Source organism: Aspergillus novofumigatus (genome assembly GCF_002847465.1).
Source record: "Aspergillus novofumigatus IBT 16806 chromosome Unknown P174scaffold_1, whole genome shotgun sequence".
Classification (NCBI taxonomy): domain Eukaryota; kingdom Fungi; phylum Ascomycota; class Eurotiomycetes; order Eurotiales; family Aspergillaceae; genus Aspergillus; species Aspergillus novofumigatus.
In genome coordinates this window covers 896,820-915,415 of record NW_020194274.1, presented here as the reverse complement: position 1 = coordinate 915,415, position 18,596 = coordinate 896,820, and the positions used below count along the sequence as shown (strand labels likewise).

Here is an 18,596-nt window from a genome sequence, read left to right as displayed (position 1 = left end):
CTGGACGGGGAACAGAGGAATTGCTTGAGTATCTGCAGGATGGATTGAAAGAGAAGCACTTGGGGTTCCTCAAGACCCTGTGGCAATATCGATTCCAGAAAGGCCTGTGTCCTGGTCTCTTTCTTTTACTTTTTCCTTGCTCTCATAGTTCCATTTTCGGCTTGTTCCCACTAAAGTATGGACCATAGCAAGACTCTCTGCAGGCGTCCGCTATCCGCGAGCTCTAAGCTAATCCCGGTCGGCCTAGCTTGTAAAAATTTCACTGAACGATCCGTTGCAGCCCTCTGTAGTACCAGATCCAGTCTCTTCACAGTCATGGAGGTCATTAGTTGCGTCCCTATACTGGATCCCTGTTCCACAGCCTGGGAAAGCATTTCCTGTAGAAGGAATGGATTGAAGCACGACCACTGTATGAGTCTACCACACTCAGGACGCGTGACGGCCAAAAACTAGTCCCCCAACATCTCAGAGACTTTCCCTTGTTCGTTGGGGCCGGATGTGCATGAATCTGTCGGGTAGTCCGCAGCAGAAAAGGCGACAAGAAAGAAGGACGTCAAGTTTAGGTATGAGCTGGCACTCTACGCTTTTACCTCATGATAGTTCACCTTGAATGACCTGGTGCATCTTCTCTCTTGCTCAGTGGTCCCGCCTTTTTCTTTCTTTTTCTTTTTCCTTTTTCTTTGTCTTTGGAATACCTGTCAATTTCTGGGGCTCTTCGAATTTTCTGGCTTGTATCTCTTTTATTTTCGTATTTACTCTCCACAATTCTGATCTACTCTTCCCTGTATCTAACGGGGCCATCCCCTCATCAGTGCGCTTGATCTTTCTCTCTCTCTTGTGAGCCAGTCTTACACCTTATTAAACTCTATTACTATTATCTCTTCTCCGTGGATATTATCCTCTGATGTCAGTTCAACAAGGTTGTGTGGAGTTTCAAAACAGCCTGTGATTGACATTAGTTTGTCTTAAGACCAGACAATATGGTTCACTCCATTCCCTCCTACGATTCACCCGCAAACTGCTCTGACCACGGAGCTTATCATCATTACTCTTCACAGCTCTCACAATCATCATTCCCTTCTTCTGATGGCTCTTTAGCAGAGAATCCTGATAATTCCAATCCCTGCTCGATAGTGTGGATGAATTCAAGCTCAAGCAGCCCAGAGACCTTGGAGACAGCATTCACTTTTCCTGACCCATGGGCGCTCAGTACGACTCAGGTTTATCCCCTCAGTGCTTCTACGTCGCCGCTGGAAGCTCCAAAAGATGGAAGTCTTTATCTATTTTCGTACTGTGATGAAAGGACGTCTCACACCATGGCGCCCTACTCCAGACCGGACCAGGCAAATACGCAGTTTGGATGCTCTCGTGCGACTGAAAGTTCGTCAGACTGGATTCATGGAGTAGAAGGCCACGGTCGCAATGGCCCTGATTCTCAGATCTACCTTACGCCTTCACCAGCAGCTGAACACTTTCCACAACAGTCTGAGACTATGCATACCACACCCTCTCCTGCAACAAGGTCAGCTACGTCTTCCAATTCTCCACAGCATATCGATCGTGAGAGAACAGAAGTTGAGCGAGAAAACGAGCGCAATGATGAAGAAAGGAATTCAGGTCCAGACGACAGTGGCCCCACAGACCTTCCGTATTCTCATTTGATCGCGGAAGCTCTCAAGACTGCACCTGATAGAAAGCGTACCCTTCAAGAGATCTACAGCTGGTTCGAGCAAAATACAAGCAAGGGGAGAGACCAACGCTCAAAGGGATGGCAGAACAGTATCCGGCACAATCTCTCAATGAATGCGGTATGTAATCCCACAGATCTCCATGGTTTTACCTTTTCTTTGTTTTGATCTCTGTTGGGGTTGCGTGCTAAGATCCGCCATGACTCGCAGGGGTTTGAAGCCGTGAGGGTAGAATCTCCCAATGGCAAAAAGGCCGTGAACTACTGGCGCCTCACGGACGAGGCCTACAGAAAAGGCATCCAGTCGACTACCCGGTACAGGAAGCAAGCGAATCATAAGAGGCCTTTGGGCTCGGACCCGCCGGCTTCCCAGCGCCAACGATCTGGGGCCAAAGGAGGGAAGGCGACCAAGATTGCAGCCAAGTATCGCGGCCAGATGTTTTTGATGACAGGATGCCAGCAGGACGCTGCACAAAGGGAACGACTGTATCTGCATCCCGCCCCTCTGCAGCTGCAGCTGCAGCTACCGTCACAGATGGTGAATCGCCCTCCGTACCTTCGCGCAGCTACTTCTGTGGCGACAGTGTCACCAACCCGTGCGTCGGGTCCGGCCACGCTGATGCATCGACAGTCAGCGGAACAGTACAATTTGGGTAGCGTCATTGGCTGTACGGAGGCCCCCTCCCTGTACCCCTATGTTCCATGACATGGCGGGGCCTAGCGAAGAGTATTGTTTTGCATATGAAAGCGGGATTGGGGGTTGCTGTGGAGTCTATTTGCTCCCTCATTGATTACCTACAGTTAATGACCATGGCTGGTGGACCGGCCCGGAACCCTCATCAGATCTTCAGCTCAGTGTATGATAATTTCTGGACTATTGAGAGGAGAGAGTGGGCCACAGTCAAACAGATTTTCGAGACACCAGGGCCAGTGCTCTGCTACTTGACTTGCATAAACTAAGCATGTACTGTGGCTGACTATTTCAGTCCCAGCTAGCATTTATTCATGAATTCATGTCAATGTCATATTCTTTTACATTTCTGGCTTACTAAGAGCGAAAAAGTTCCTGGCGGCCGTTGAAGATTTCTTATTTGTTAAGTGTCCTGGTCCTATTACCTCTCCAGGCTGATTTGATTTGTCGATCATGTGGACACAATTGCAGACTCTGACGCGACGATGATGGGTGATGATAATGATAGGGTAATGCCAGTTCCGGACAGACTCTCAAGCATCCATGTCAGCTTGTCGTAGGACCCGCGTCATTGAGGACGGAGGATGCTGCCCGATGTCCTCCGTACTCCGTATAGATCGTTCATGTACACGAGTCAGAACACAAAAAGCATGCCGACATAATACATGCAGATAGAACGAGGCAGAAACGATCCGAAACGATCCATTCGGCGGAAGATTCAGCCGTCCTCGAGCTCACTTTTCAGCCATACAGTCGGGGGCTGGTGGTGTTTCTGCCTTGTGATTACATACGCAAGGCATCCCGTTGATAATAACAGGGAGCTAAGGTGGCATCTTCAGGGGTGTGTACATGTTGTATGTATGGTGTATGTGGAATATGTAAGTAAAGGTCCCCAGGTGGGGTCGATTGACAGTTGGACGATCCCTCATTACGCCGGAGACAGACGAGACGAGAAGAGACTGCGTTGTCATCTCGTTCGTCTAACTGAAGCGACATGGAGAGCTGGCGAGTCATCTCTCCAGAAGACCGAATATCGCCAGCGCGCTAGATGACCCTAACGCTCTAAGCATGTACCATTGGCGTTTTAGCGCAGAAAATTAAACTCTGCTAGACGGCTATCAAAAGTACCATACAATGCCTAACTGACAAGTATCCAGAGAAAGATAGATAGAGTCTACACATGTTAGATGTTAGAGCCTGACATCTCATGTATGTAAATGCTGTCAGCCTGTCACATCCGATTCGAACTGGGATGTAGCTCCTTACTCTCACTATCTCAGTCGACTTCGTGGATGTCAATCTGGCACTGTAATGCAGCCAAGCCCAATGGCGCGCAATGACAGCGTCAGACAGAGTGACCGCTGTGGATTCGGAGAGGCTCTGGACTTGATTCGACGGGTTTCATTTCTCGTGTGCTCTGTTATTCGATGGTTCGAGTACGATGTCCGTTTTTCTTCTGGCGTAGATTGTACCGGATAAAGGAGGTTGAGATGAGCATCCATGTCAGATCCCCTGGCATGGGTCGCTGATCAAGGTCATTAACATCTGACAATGAGATTCAAGGTCGTAGGTATGATGACACACTCCTCCTCGAGTAATTACAGTATCCCTCTAGTTGTCTGCGAGCTGGACTGCTTCTTCCTGCAGGAACTTGCGACATGAACTCCACTGTCAAACTCAGCAAAGTGAATCGATCCATTCATATCCATGAGTAATCACTTACTTCATGCTTTCAAAGCTTCAAAGAAAAGCCAAACGATCGTTTTCTATGAAAACAGCGGCCCGCTCCGAACTCTAAGCTGCTTGACGTAGTCTACTTGAGGGCAAGGGGCCGAGATACGGCCTAGCCAGCCATTGTCCTACAACTACAGAAACCGATAATGATCAAACCGCCGCTTCCTCATCACCCTTCTATTGGCGGGCTGCATACTCCGTATGGTGATCGACTCTTAAGTGCTTGATGAATTCTACGTCTTATGAACTAGCATCATAGGTTGAGCGCCATGATCGGAGATTCAAGGTGAAAGAGTAGTGCAGACCGCGGTCTTCCTCCGTCTCTTTGTTTGTTGTGCATCATGTGGTTTTTGTCTTCCCTGCTTATGTTACTGGGGTTTATGGGATGTTTTTCATGGTGCATGCTGTTCATCAAAGAATAGAACATGATTCCACTTCGGACTAGCTCGTTGCCTTTACAATTATAACCGGGTTGCCTGAATTCTCCTTCCACCTGTCCTCACCGGATCTTAAACGCCCGGGGTTGTCACAGCAGGGATTCGTTTCCGAAATAGCAGATCCCGTATCAGCCTCTAGACTAGGTTATATTCGGTGCATACTTATTTCTCACCCCTCTTGCAGTTGCAGAGAATAGTTGCTAATGTTTACAGGTCAATCGGGGACGCAACCCCATTTCCGCCATTCCCTGAGCATATGATCTTCTTTCTACATCCCCGTGGAGGATCTGCTTATGTGGATGCTATTATAGATCCCTCAGGGTATCAGCACGCAGGTATAGCTGGCTGCACGCATTACCAGTCCGGTTGACGACCGGTTTCGTACCGAAGGCAAGGTTTTCACGAGAATCACGGGTACCTGGAGCGCGAGAAGAAGGGGCTGATAGCTGAGTGACGTCCACACCGCTTCCATAGGATGCCTACAGCAGTGCAATCTGTACAGCAATGTGCATCATGTGTCTGAGCGGAAAAGGTATACATGTGTGATTTTTCCATGGCTGGTTACATAATTGACAGGTGACATTCCTCTGTCGATCAGCCTTCAGTGACAGAACTCTATCTACTGATAGAGTACTACGTCCCAATGTCTCTCGGACGGTGGACTTACAGCGCAGCGTCTTTCTTCTGTCGGAAATAAATCCTTAGAAACGCAGATTAGTGGAGGTCGTAAAGCCTCAAACGATAGATGCATGACTTACTCGTGCTGACGGGGATCATTGGCCCTCCCTCGGAGCTGATGACCGACTCTCTCCAGCCAGATCCCCCAAGATCTACAGTACAGCAGTCGATTTGACAACCGTGGAACACTTTGTTAGACCCTCAGCTATGTACTAGCTCGCTGCATGCCGTCTTAATAGCCGACCAGGATTCACCCGGTCTCGGTACCTGAAGGTACTTTGATGTGGATAAAAAAGGGATATTGTCAAATATACATCGACACGATTTGTCCGGTGATGAATTCAAGGATGCGTATATATGTACGACATGATCCACATCCCGTACATAGTTTCATATTCTTACGGATTGATAGGGTGGAAAAGAGCAATCTACCAGGTTGATAGTTGCCTTGTCGAACGCTGATCGTGACGGTAGACTAGTATTATTGATCACGAGGAGGGAGCTCCGGCATCATTCATCCATCTGTGCGCTCTTCGAGAAGGATATCGTTACTTCCGCCGTGAAGAATCTGGTCTCCCCTTTCACGTTTTGCCAATGTAGCACGGTGGTACCCAGAGCAGTAGGTGTCGGGTCCTAGCACATGTACGAGCAGTCACCCTCTTCTGGAAATATATTGTCGTGCCCGACTCTCATTTCCACACACCTACGCTTTTTCCAAATGTCAGTGCTGTATATATATTCTTTTTAGACAATATTCAATATTTTGACTGGGTCCATGAAATCTTCTTCTCGCTCGAGTAGAAATTGCAAGTACGTTGCATCGTGCTCCAACATATTTTTCAACAGCAATTGATGCCTGACGATTCAGGCTTCAACACATCGGAAGACGCTGGCAATCTGCCATTGACTATTCAAGCATGACCATCGAAATCTTTATCTGAACCCTGAACAGATGACTTGAGAGTCGTAAGGTAAAGGAAACGATTTCTTAATGACCAACGAGTAATCCGTAACTACGTTATATTCAAATGAGGTCGGTCTGCAGAAGTGGAAAGCTACGCATCCGGACAGAGTGAAATGGTTCTCTGACGAGCGTGATCATTATTTCATCGCTGGATCTCTCGTGTATTCCCTCTGGACAGATCAACACAGTGACAGGGAGAGCTGATAACTCATGGTGAAAATGAAATTTCATTGATAGCCACGACCATACAAGGTTCGCATGCTAGCCGTGTCTGTTCATCTTTTATCTCTAAGAGAACCGTACCCGGCTGAATTTTTCCATATCATTCGCTTCCCACTTTAAAAAAGACCAACACCGAGAACAAAACGTAATCCGTTTAGCGCTTGCCAGCGGCCTTCTCCTGAGACTCCTTGAGGACCTTCTTGACGATCTTCTGCTCCTCAATCAGGAAAGCACGGACGATACGGTCCTTGACGCAACCAGCGCAGCGAGAACCACCGTAGGCACGGCTGACGGTCTTCTTGGGCCGGGAGATCTGGGAGTATTCACGGGGGCGGAGGGCGGGAATCTAAGCATTGTAATCAGTGATCCTGCTCATCTTCCTATCAGTTGGCTCAAGGCAATCAAATGTGCGCTTTCCGTTCCCGAACTTGTCATCTCGTGACTCAACAGTATGACGATCGAAGGACACCCAGAAAAGCGCACAGGAGATCACTTCCTAGCCAGAATTTTCACTCGGGAGCACTCACGCCGGGGAGCTTGATGCCGCAGTCACCGCACTTGGGAGCAGTGCCCTTCTTCTTGATGTGGAGGTAACGGAGCTCGCCGCCAGGAGTCTTGATGATGCGGACCTTGTTGGACCGCGTGTTGTACCTGTAGAACAAAAACCTATCAATATCGTGCTTTCAAGGGCAGACTCGGAACTGATGTGTCTCGTCGCGCCAAATATCATGCGATATGCCACTGAATTAAAGCGAACAACGCCGATGATGAAAGTGACGCAGAGGGCATAGGATTGTGAACTTCTGGGAGGGAATTTCAAACGTACGGGTTCCGTCTCCGCTGTAGAAAAAAAGGGAATCAGCATTTCATCGAAGTAAAAGATATATTCCACTATGAAAACCCACGTATTGCAATCTGTTGTTCGCCATTTTGATTGTCCTTGAACCTCTGAAACGGTGATCAAGAGATTGGCGGCGGCGTCGTCGGTTGTCGTCGTTGTCCTCGTAGAATTCTCAAAGTCATCTGGATTTGTGTGGGTTTCGCTCGGAGCCCTGGAAGGCCGCGCTAGCGCAAATTTGGCGAGCTTGCGCTAACACCAATATGGACTAGCGTCTTTCCGTGTAGAGCCGCCACCTCTGTTCAAGCTTGCCCATCTCCAAGAAAGGAGCCAGAACAGCGTCTTCCATCCACCCGTTGTGAGAAGCGGATCGTTCGAGAGTTGGGATTTTCTCTTTGGGGCTATCATTTCATCCTTCCGACACGAATATATCTCTATAGCCATCAGTTTTGTGAAGTCCCGTCGATGCTGTCATCTTGAGTTTGATGATTTTTCTCGACGTGGTTTGACGCGACTTTGCTCCATTATCAGAGTCGGCTTAAGTCGGAAGCGTCTTTCTTTCATTAATCGCCATCACCATGGCGTCGTTGCCTCCTCCCCCTCCCCCGGATGGGGTGCAGCCCCTCCTTCCATGCCTTTGGCGCCGCCGCCGCCAGGGTACCAGCCCCCAGCAGATCCGAATGTCGCAAAGTTTGCTCAGAAGAAGAACGAATGGCTGCGGACGCAGCGCAATCGGTTTGGAGAGAAACGGAAAGGCGGGTTCGTTGAGACACACAAGGCAGACATGCCTCCGGAGCACTTGCGGAAGATTGTCAGAGATATCGGCGACGTATCACAGAAGAAGTTCAGCAATGAGAAGCGCAGCTATCTCGGCGCGCTGAAGTTCATGCCTCACGCCGTGCTGAAGCTGCTGGAGAACATGCCCATGCCTTGGGAATCGGCTCGTGAGGTCAAGGTGCTGTACCATGTGAATGGTTGCCTTACGCTCGTGAACGAGACCCCGAGGGTCATCGAACCGGTTTTCCATGCGCAGTGGGCTACCATGTGGGTGTGTATGCGGCGAGAGAAGAGCGACCGCAGACATTTCAAGCGGATGCGCTTTCCCCCTTTCGATGACGAGGAACCTCCCCTATCGTGGTCGGAGAATATCGAAGACGTTGAGCCCTTGGAGCCGGTCCAGATGGAGCTCGACGAATCCGAAGATGCCCCCGTGTACGAGTGGTTCTACGATCAGCGGCCGCTACTTGATACCCCTCATGTCAATGGACCAAGCTATAAGAGTTGGAATTTGACCCTTCCGCAGATGGCAACTCTCTACCGGTTAAGTCATCAGTTACTCAGTGATGTGGTTGACCAGAATTACTTTCACATGTTTGACCTCAACAGTTTCCTTACGGCAAAGGCCTTGAATGTTGCCATCCCCGGTGGCCCACGCTTTGAGCCTTTGTACAAGGACATCGACCCCAATGACGAGGATTTCAGTGAATTCAATGCGATCGACCGCATCATCTTCCGAGCACCCATCCGGACGGAGTACAGAGTCGCTTTCCCTTTCTTATATAACACCCTACCGAGAAGCGTGAAAGTTTCCTGGTATTCTCATCCTCAAGTCGTTTACGTCCGAACCGACACTAACCTTCCTGCTTTCTACTTCGACCCTGTCATCAATCCCATCTCGTCGCGCTCTGTCGCCCCCAAGAATATTACAGTCAGTCATGAGGATGAGATCTTTGGACCCGGAAACAATGAGGACGAACTTTTTGAACTCCCACCGGAGGTGAAACCCTTCTTCGCTGACGAGGAACTGTACACACCTGATACTGCCTCAGCGATCGCCCTGTGGTGGGCTCCTCATCCGTTCAATAAGAGATCAGGGAAGATGGTGCGCGCGCAGGACGTGCCACTCGTCAAGCAGTGGTACCTGGAGCATTGCCCCCAGGGCCAGCCCGTGAAGGTCCGAGTCTCGTATCAGAAGCTTCTCAAGACGTATGTGCTCAATGAGTTGCACAAGAAGAAGCCTAAGGCCCAGAACAAGCAGAATCTGTTGAAGACTCTGAAATCTACCAAGTTCTTCCAGCAGACGACAATCGACTGGGTTGAAGCTGGTCTCCAGGTTTGCCGCCAGGGTTTCAACATGCTCAACCTCTTGATTCACCGAAAGAACCTGACCTATCTGCATCTCGACTACAACTTCAACTTGAAGCCAGTTAAGACACTGACCACTAAGGAGCGAAAGAAGTCCCGCTTCGGTAACGCTTTTCACTTGATGCGTGAAATTCTGCGCCTTACAAAGTTAATTGTCGATGCGCAAGTTCAATACCGTCTGGGTAACATCGATGCTTTTCAATTGGCCGATGGCATTCTGTACGCTTTCAACCATGTTGGCCAGTTGACCGGTATGTACCGTTACAAGTACAAGTTGATGCATCAAATCCGTTCCTGCAAGGACCTGAAGCATTTGATCTACTACCGGTTCAACTCTGGCCCTGTGGGTAAAGGTCCTGGTTGCGGTTTCTGGGCCCCTGCCTGGCGCGTTTGGCTGTTCTTCATGCGCGGTATCATTCCTCTTCTTGAGAGATGGCTTGGAAACTTGCTTTCTCGTCAGTTTGAGGGTCGTCATAGTAAGGGCGTTGCCAAGACCGTCACCAAGCAGCGTGTCGAGTCGCACTTCGACCTTGAACTGCGAGCCTCCGTCATGGCAGATCTGATGGACATGATGCCTGAAGGTATCAAACAGAACAAAGTCAACACAGTTCTGCAACATCTCTCTGAAGCATGGCGATGCTGGAAGAGTAATATTCCCTGGAAGGTGCCGGGGCTTCCAGCACCTATCGAGAATATTATTTTGCGATATGTGAAGAGCAAGGCCGATTGGTGGATATCTGTCGCACACTATAATCGTGAACGTATCCGCCGCGGTGCCACCGTGGATAAGACTGTTGCCAAGAAGAATCTTGGTCGACTGACTCGACTTTGGCTCAAGGCTGAGCAGGAGAGACAGCACAATTACTTGAAGGACGGTCCTTATGTATCTTCGGAAGAAGCGGTGGCGATTTACACAACCATGGTGCACTGGCTCGAGTCTCGCAAGTTCTCACCCATTCCATTCCCGAGTGTCTCATACAAGCATGACACCAAGATTCTTATTCTTGCTCTCGAACGCCTCCGCGAGGCCTACTCTGTGAAGGGTAGATTGAACCAGAGTCAGCGAGAAGAACTTGCTCTCATTGAACAGGCATACGACTCTCCTGGAACCACGCTGGCCCGAATCAAGAGATTCCTGCTCACGCAGAGAGCGTTCAAGGAGGTTGGAATCGATATGAACGACAATTACAACAATATCAACCCTGTCTATGATGTCGAGCCGATCGAGAAGATCACGGACGCCTACCTGGACCAGTACCTTTGGTATCAGGCAGAGCAGCGCCATCTCTTCCCAGCTTGGATCAAACCTTCGGATTCTGAAGTCCCTCCGCTGCTGACCTACAAGTGGGCCCAGGGAATCAATAATTTGTCCAACGTCTGGGAAACTGCCGATGGCGAGACGAATGTCATGATCGAAACGGAGTTATCCAAGGTCTATGAGAAGATTGATCTTACTCTCTTGAATCGTTTGCTACGTTTGATCATGGATCACAACTTGGCTGACTACATTACTTCGAAGAACAATGTGCAGCTGAGCTACAAGGATATGAACCATACCAACAGCTACGGATTGATCAGGGGTCTGCAGTTCTCCGGCTTCGTCTTCCAGTATTATGGTCTTATGATCGATCTGCTGCTTCTTGGATTGCAAAGAGCCAGTGAGATGGCAGGTCCGCCGCAAAGTCCCAACGACTTCTTGCAATTCAGAGACCGTGCCACAGAGACGAGACATCCCATTCGTTTGTACACTCGCTACGTCGACAAAATCTGGGTCTTCTTCAGATTCACCGCCGACGAGTCCAGGGATCTTATCCAGCGCTTCCTTACGGAGAATCCTGATCCCAATTTCGAGAACGTCATTGGATATAAGAACAAGAAGTGCTGGCCGCGTGATTGCCGTATGCGTCTCATGCGACACGATGTTAACCTTGGTCGCGCTGCATTCTGGGACTTGAAGAACCGTCTGCCACGGTCAATTACGACGATTGAATGGGATGATACCTTTGCTAGCGTGTACAGCAAGGACAACCCGAACCTGCTGTTCTCGATGTGTGGATTTGAGGTCCGTATTCTGCCAAAGATTCGCAATCAGAATGAGGAGTTCTCGGTCAAGGACAGTGTGTGGTCTCTAGTAGACAACACTACCAAGGAACGCACAGCCCATGCTTTCTTGCAAGTAACGGAGGAGGACATTCAGAAATTCAACAACCGAATCCGTCAAATCCTCATGTCCTCAGGCTCAACCACTTTCACCAAGATCGCCAACAAGTGGAACACCGCTCTCATTGCGCTCTTCACGTACTACCGTGAAGCTGCTGTCTCCACCGTCAACCTCCTGGACACGATTGTCAAATGTGAGACCAAGATTCAGACTCGCGTTAAGATTGGTCTGAACTCCAAGATGCCCTCGCGTTTCCCTCCTGCGGTCTTCTACACGCCAAAGGAATTAGGTGGCCTGGGCATGATTTCGGGTTCTCATATTTTGATTCCCGCCAGTGACAAGCGGTGGTCGAAGCAGACGGATACCGGCATTACTCACTTCCGAGCGGGTATGTCACATGACGAGGAGACCCTCATTCCTAACATCTTCCGATACATCATTCCATGGGAGGCCGAATTCATCGACTCTCAGCGAGTCTGGATGGAATATTCTCAGAAGCGGATGGAAGCTCAGCAGCAGAATCGCCGTCTGACTTTGGAGGACTTGGAAGATAGCTGGGATCGCGGTCTCCCTCGTATCAACACTCTTTTCCAAAAGGACCGAAGCACACTCAGCTTCGACAAAGGTTTCCGTCTCAGAGCTGAGTTCAAGCAGTACCAGCTGATGAAGAGCAATCCATTCTGGTGGACAAGTCAACGTCATGACGGTAAACTCTGGAACTTGAACGCCTACCGCACAGATGTCATCCAAGCACTTGGTGGTGTCGAGACAATTCTCGAGCACACCTTGTTCAAGGCAACTGCTTTTCCATCTTGGGAGGGTCTCTTCTGGGAGAGAGCGTGTCTTGCCAAGGGAACACGGCTGCTACGGTACGACGGTAGCGAAATTGAGGTCCAGGATGTTAAAGAGGGAGACCTACTTCTTGGTCCTGACGGCGGTCCTCGCCGCGCTTTCAACATTGTGAGTGGTGAAGACCGTCTCTACCGTATTAAGATCGGTGGAAGCAAAGAGGATCTTGTGGTTACGCCAAACCATATTCTGGTTCTTCATCGGGAGAAGAAAGCCAGGAACGTGTATACTGGACCATCCATCCAGGGTCATACCCAACGTTTTGAAAACCGGCTTGGTGACCTTCCGATTCTAAGTTCCAGCCCTGCGGCCGCCCATCGACCGAACAACCTCGTAAAGAACCGTGGGGATTTCTGGTCTGCGTTGAAGAGTGCTATCGCTTGGATTCTCCATGCCGAACGTAATTCGACCGGCGCCAAAAAGCTGCGGAATGTCCTCAATGGTACTGTTGGTCTTACCGCTCATGAAGAGAACTATTCCGTCACCAATCCTCAGCGGAAAGGCGTCTACTTCACTTACGCGTGGGGAAACCCTCAACGAACGAATATCAAGGGCCATCCAGACCACCCACCCGTTTTCCTTCCAACTAAGGAGGATGCTTTCTCTGCTGCAATTGCGAAGAGCCGTGAACTCTATTCGCAAGGTGAGGTTACGCTGGCTACACTTCGTCAGCGGTTCCTTGCCAAGTCTGCTGATGGGAAAGGCGGAGAGATTCGGGTCGACAGCAACTTGCCAAACATATTCCTTTTGTGGAACAAGAACAGGTCCAACCTCAAGTTTCGTGTGTTTTGTTCCCGGGACTACGAGAAATACGGACGTGCATATACGTTCGAGTCAATGCCAAGCACGAACGCTGAGGCACCAGGAAATGGAGACCAGGATGACGAGCTGCCTGAGGTTTCAGCAGCAGAACGCTACGACACCGTTGAAATGACGGCAGCTGAGTTCGCTGCCCTTAGTGCTGAAGAACGGAGTCGGTATCGCGTGTTCAGAAGTCCTGGCTTCGAGTTGCCTGAGCAGGCAGTGCCGGTAAACCCATATTTCCTGGGGCTTTGGCTTGGCGATGGGAACCGTAGGCAGACCACTATCTACAGTAATCATGAAGAGACGGTTCGTGAGTTCCTCGTGAACCATGCTGCTGAATTGGATATGCACCTCGTATGGCACGGTGGATTGAAGTATGCGACTGTCGCCAACCCTACATCTTTGATCCGTCAGCTCCCACCCGCCAATCCGGACACCATTGACCACCGTCCGGTTGTTCGTCAAGCGAGACAGACCATTCGGAAGCTACGGCTTGCTGCTAGGAATATCGCACAGCCTGAACTGGTACTACCTACGTCCCCATGTCCAGAGTCGCAGGCGCAACCAAAGCGAGAGTTGCCTTCGAGTACCGAAACCACCCCCCGTCGAAAGCGTCAGCCTTTGTCCGAATCATTGGCGGTGACTACCTTGAGACCTCCTGTGGCTCGGTCCGCTTCAGCTTTGACCTCCTCTGGTAATGCGTCAGGAGCGTCAACTCCGCTTTCCTATGAGGTTCCTTCAGTTGCTCTCCGATCAGAGGCCGAAGCCTCGAGCATCTCGGTTGTTCCTGATTCGATGGCCGGACATTCCGAACTGGATGTCGGCGACACGAACTCTGATGTCGTTCCTGAGTCCATTTCGGACGACGTCGCCGATTTTGGCCTTGATGGAATTCCTGAGCTCATTTCTAGCGGTTTCTCAGAGCTTACCACCGATTCTGAACTTATGCGGTTGATCGAACAGGCAGAGCAGTCTGAAGAGCCCATGCCAAGCCAAGGTTCGACGGAAAAGCCAAGCCAAGGTTCGATGGCAAAACCAAGCCAAGGTTCGATGGTAGGACCAAGCCAAGATTCGATGGTAGAACCAAGCCAAGGTTCGATGGTAGAACAGGATCCTGATCTCGACCTACTCGAAACCGATAGTGAGGATGAGGAAGCCGACGACGATGAGGATGAGTTGGAAAACCCCGATACTGAAGGATTTCGGCCGGAGCCGGAAAGCCAGCTATCCCAGTGCCATTTATCCAATCGTCGTCGGAACCACCGCTTGCGAACGGGTCGTCGAGCATATGGAGATTTGACTGGCGAGGAGGAAGATGAACTTCTTGATAACATTGTGGAACAACCAGAGTCTGGAGGTAGCCGTGTTAACTCACTCCGCAAGGCACTCCAAGACTTGGGGGTTATTACTCTGCCAGGATTAGGCCCTGAAACAGACCAGAAGCATATCCCATCGATCTACATGAAGAACTCTCGGTCGGTCCGTCTGGCCGTTCTCGCAGGACTCATCGACAGTGACGGTTGGTATGTGTATCCAGAGAATATGCTTGGCTTCGCCCAGAGTGAGCGTTGGCATTCCAAGCTCTTCTGGGACGTTGTCGCTCTGGCACGTTCTCTAGGCCTCAGTGTCTGGACGACACGGCGCATGATGTGGGACCCTGCTCATACGACAAAGTTTCCCGTGCTGTTTGCCCAGATCTTTGGGAACGTGGCCGAGGTTCCATGTCTCCTTGCACGGAAGAAAGGCGTCGAACGTTTGATGCCCCAAACCCATAGTTTCATGATCAAAGATATTTCCCTTGAACCGCAGACCACGGAGTGGGCTGGTTTTAGAGTCGACAAAGATCAGCTTTACCTGCGACATGATTACCTTGTCTTGCATAACAGTGGATTTGAAGAGTTTGTGCCTCCGTTCTTTTAATTTGTGGACATTTTGCTAACGAATAGTTCAGGTCGATGAAGTTTAAGAAGCTTACCAATGCTCAGCGGTCTGGTTTGAACCAGATTCCTAACCGTCGATTCACCCTATGGTGGTCTCCCACGATCAACCGTGCCAACGTTTATGTCGGTTTCCAGGTGCAGCTTGATCTTACAGGTATCTTCTTGCACGGCAAGATCCCGACTTTGAAGATTTCCTTGATTCAGATCTTCCGTGCGCACTTGTGGCAGAAGATCCACGAATCCGTTGTCATGGACCTGTGCCAGGTGTTTGATCAGGAACTCGAGCAGTTGGGCATCGAAGCTGTCCAGAAGGAGACTATCCACCCACGTAAGTCTTACAAGATGAACAGTTCGTGCGCAGACATCCTGCTCTTCGCAACAAACAAGTGGAACGTGACTAGACCGTCCATTTTGTTCGACACCAAAGACGTCTACGAGCCGACCACGACCAACAAGTTCTGGCTTGATGTGCAGTTGAGATACGGCGATTACGATTCTCACGATATCGAGAGATATGTCCGCGCCAAGTACCTCGACTACACTACCGATAGCATGAGTATCTATCCTTCCGCCACTGGTCTCATGATCGGTATTGATCTTGCATACAACCTCTACTCGGCCTACGGGCAGTACTTCCCAGGCTTGAAGACTCTCATCCAGCAGGCCATGGCCAAGATCATGAAGGCAAACCCTGCCTTGTACGTACTAAGAGAGCGTATTCGAAAGGGTCTGCAGCTGTATGCGTCTGAAAGCAACCAAGAGTTCCTCAACTCTCAGAACTACTCCGAGCTGTTCAGTCCGCAGATTCAACTGTTCATTGACGATACCAATGTCTACCGTGTCACCATTCACAAGACCTTCGAAGGCAACTTGACCACAAAGCCCATCAACGGTGCCATCTTCATCTTCAACCCTCGGACTGGTCAATTGTTCCTCAAGATCATTCACACTAGCGTTTGGGCTGGTCAGAAGCGTCTTGGCCAATTGGCGAAGTGGAAGACAGCCGAAGAAGTTGCAGCACTCATTCGGTCTCTGCCTGTGGAAGAACAGCCTAAGCAGCTCATTGTCACTCGGAAAGGTCTTCTGGATCCCCTTGAAGTCCATCTGCTCGACTTCCCCAACATCTCCATCCGTGCCTCTGAGCTCCAGCTGCCCTTCCAGGCTGCCATGAAGGTCGAGAAGCTGGCAGATATGATTCTGCGGGCAACCGAGCCACAAATGGTACTCTTCAACCTCTACGATGAATGGCTCAAGTCCATATCTCCGTATACCGCCTTTTCCCGACTGATTCTTATTCTGCGAGCTCTGCACGTCAATATCGACAAGGCCAAGATCATCTTGAGACCTGACAAGACGGTAATTACACAAGAGCATCACATCTGGCCTACGCTATCGGACGAGGATTGGATCAAGGTTGAAGTCCAACTTCGTGACTTGATTCTGAACGATTATGGAAAGAAGAACAACGTGAACGTGCAGAGCTTGACGAGCAGCGAAGTCCGAGACATTATCCTTGGTATGGAGATTAGTGCGCCCTCACTTCAGCGGCAGCAGGCCGCAGAAATTGAGAAGCAGCAGGAGGAAGCGAAGCAGCTCACAGCTGTCACGACGAAGACGCAGAATGTTCGCGGTGAAGAAATCATCGTCACGACCACGTCTCAATACGAACAGCAGTCGTTTGCTTCGAAGACCGAATGGCGCACACGGGCAATTGCGACATCGAATCTTCGCACGAGGGCCAATAATATCTACATTTCGTCAGATGATGTCTCAGAGGAAGGTTACACTTATATCATGCCCAAGAACATCCTTCGTCGCTTCATCACCATTGCCGATCTTCGAGTGCAGGTTGCTGGGTATCTCTACGGTAGCTCTCCTCCCGATAACAACCAAGTGAAGGAGATACGAACCATTGTCATGATCCCGCAAGTCGGAAATACTCGAGATGTTCAGTTGCCCCAACAGTTGCCACAGCATGAGTATCTGAATGGGCTTGAGCCTCTCGGTATCATCCACACGATCTCTGGCAATGAGCCACATTACATGACCGCTATGGATGTGACTCAGCATGCACGGTTGATGAATGCTCACCCCTCGTGGGACAAGAAGACCGTCACGATGACCGTGTCGTTCACCCCTGGATCAGTTTCCCTTGCAGCATGGGGACTGACGCCCCAGGGTTACAAGTGGGGAGCTGAGAACAAAGACACCACATCTGACCAACCACAAGGGTTCTCGACCAGCCTGGGTCAGAAATGCCAACTGCTGCTCAGCGACAAGATTCGTGGATACTTCCTGGTCCCTGAAGATAACGTGTGGAACTATAGCTTCATGGGAAGCTCGTTCGGCAGCGTCGAAAAGCGACCTGTCTATGTCAAGATTGATACACCTTTGAGATTTTATGACGACCAACATCGTCCTTTGCACTTCCAGAACTTTGCTGAACTCGAGGACATTTGGGTTGATCGTTCCGATAATTTCGCTTAAAGCAAGTCTGGTGTTGGATTCCCTTTTACTCTTTTATATTGTCTTATTGTCCCTGATCTCTAGGCGTTTTCCCCTTCTTGCAATCTTCCACAAGCATGACCGACGAGTTTGCTTTTCCCATCGATGTGTTCTTTTTTAGGGCGACATAATTCGAGCCATGGCCAGAAAAGCGAGGAACGATCATCTTTATGCGATGCAGACTACAACTTGAAATGAATACTGGGGCCTTGTATGTATGTACAGTAGTTAGTACAATCATCAGTTGTTTGATTAATATTCTATGGTCGATCTAGTCTGAGACTTGATTCGTTCTATCGAGTTCGATGTTTGCTTGATTCTTGATAAGCAGTTCGACTATGCTCCATAGTTGGATTAGAGACCAGTATCCTCTTTTTAAAATTAATACGGGGCTTAGAAGGATTGGCAAACCGGATAGTGCAGTCTAGTGCAGACAGACTTGAGACTGGACTGGGCTGGAAGCATCTTTAATTGGGAGATGATTTGATTGTTTGACGATGGCTTCAGATCATCCCACCAACCGCTACGTCGACATTGACAACCACCTCTTCCTGTCTATCTGTCTTTCTACCCAGCAGACTAGTTACAAAGCAACTCAGGCCATTTCCCAACCTCCCAGCTTCCTGCTGTTCCATTCTGGCTCAGCCTTTTCGAAGGCACTAACGCCATTCCTTCCGGCTGGCTCCGGTGTAGGCCACAGTTTCTCCTAAGCCATGGGGACCGAGCAAACCTCAATTTTCCTTTTTCTTGGCCAACCAGTAGCGGTTTCTTTTGCGAGAGCGAAAATCCGTTTCACCATTGCCTCAAGGACTTTAAAACCAAAGTCAAAATCCATGCAGCCCAACAGTGTTACAGTAGTGAGATGCGGGTGGAAATCATCGATCGCAAAGCATGCCGAAGATTGCGATCATATCCACCAGCGTACGCTATGACAGATTCTA

General features: G+C 49.8%; 4 protein-coding genes across 4 annotated transcripts; 2 read left to right on the top strand and 2 right to left on the bottom strand.

Annotated features, from left to right (window-relative positions):
* The first annotated feature begins 926 nt into the window (after nucleotides 1-926).
* Nucleotides 927-2,426, top strand: P174DRAFT_381556 (forkhead box transcription factor). The gene is made up of 2 exons (XM_024823083.1): nucleotides 927-1,808; nucleotides 1,899-2,426. The coding sequence occupies exons 1-2, from the start codon at nucleotides 981-983 to the stop codon at nucleotides 2,391-2,393; spliced, it is 1,323 nt and encodes a 440-aa protein (XP_024686814.1). The 5' UTR covers nucleotides 927-980; the 3' UTR covers nucleotides 2,394-2,426.
* Nucleotides 2,427-4,761: 2,335 nt separating this feature from the next.
* Nucleotides 4,762-5,161, bottom strand: P174DRAFT_436608 (uncharacterized protein). Its single transcript, XM_024826085.1, has one exon. The coding sequence runs from the start codon at nucleotides 5,019-5,021 to the stop codon at nucleotides 4,866-4,868; it is 156 nt and encodes a 51-aa protein (XP_024686813.1). The 5' UTR covers nucleotides 5,022-5,161; the 3' UTR covers nucleotides 4,762-4,865.
* A 1,406-nt stretch (nucleotides 5,162-6,567) lies between these two features.
* On the bottom strand, nucleotides 6,568-7,342 carry P174DRAFT_361493 (60S ribosomal protein eL34; the record flags this gene model as incomplete). Its single annotated transcript, XM_024821790.1, has 4 exons — nucleotides 6,568-6,759; nucleotides 6,941-7,064; nucleotides 7,240-7,253; nucleotides 7,319-7,342. The coding sequence occupies 4 exons, from the start codon at nucleotides 7,340-7,342 to the stop codon at nucleotides 6,568-6,570; spliced, it is 354 nt and encodes a 117-aa protein (XP_024686812.1).
* A 257-nt stretch (nucleotides 7,343-7,599) lies between these two features.
* Nucleotides 7,600-17,912, top strand: prp8 (U4/U6-U5 snRNP complex subunit PRP8). Its single transcript, XM_024828627.1, has 2 exons — nucleotides 7,600-15,108; nucleotides 15,162-17,912. The coding sequence occupies exons 1-2, from the start codon at nucleotides 7,883-7,885 to the stop codon at nucleotides 17,635-17,637; spliced, it is 9,702 nt and encodes a 3,233-aa protein (XP_024686811.1). The 5' UTR covers nucleotides 7,600-7,882; the 3' UTR covers nucleotides 17,638-17,912.
* Nucleotides 17,913-18,596: the final 684 nt, after the last annotated feature.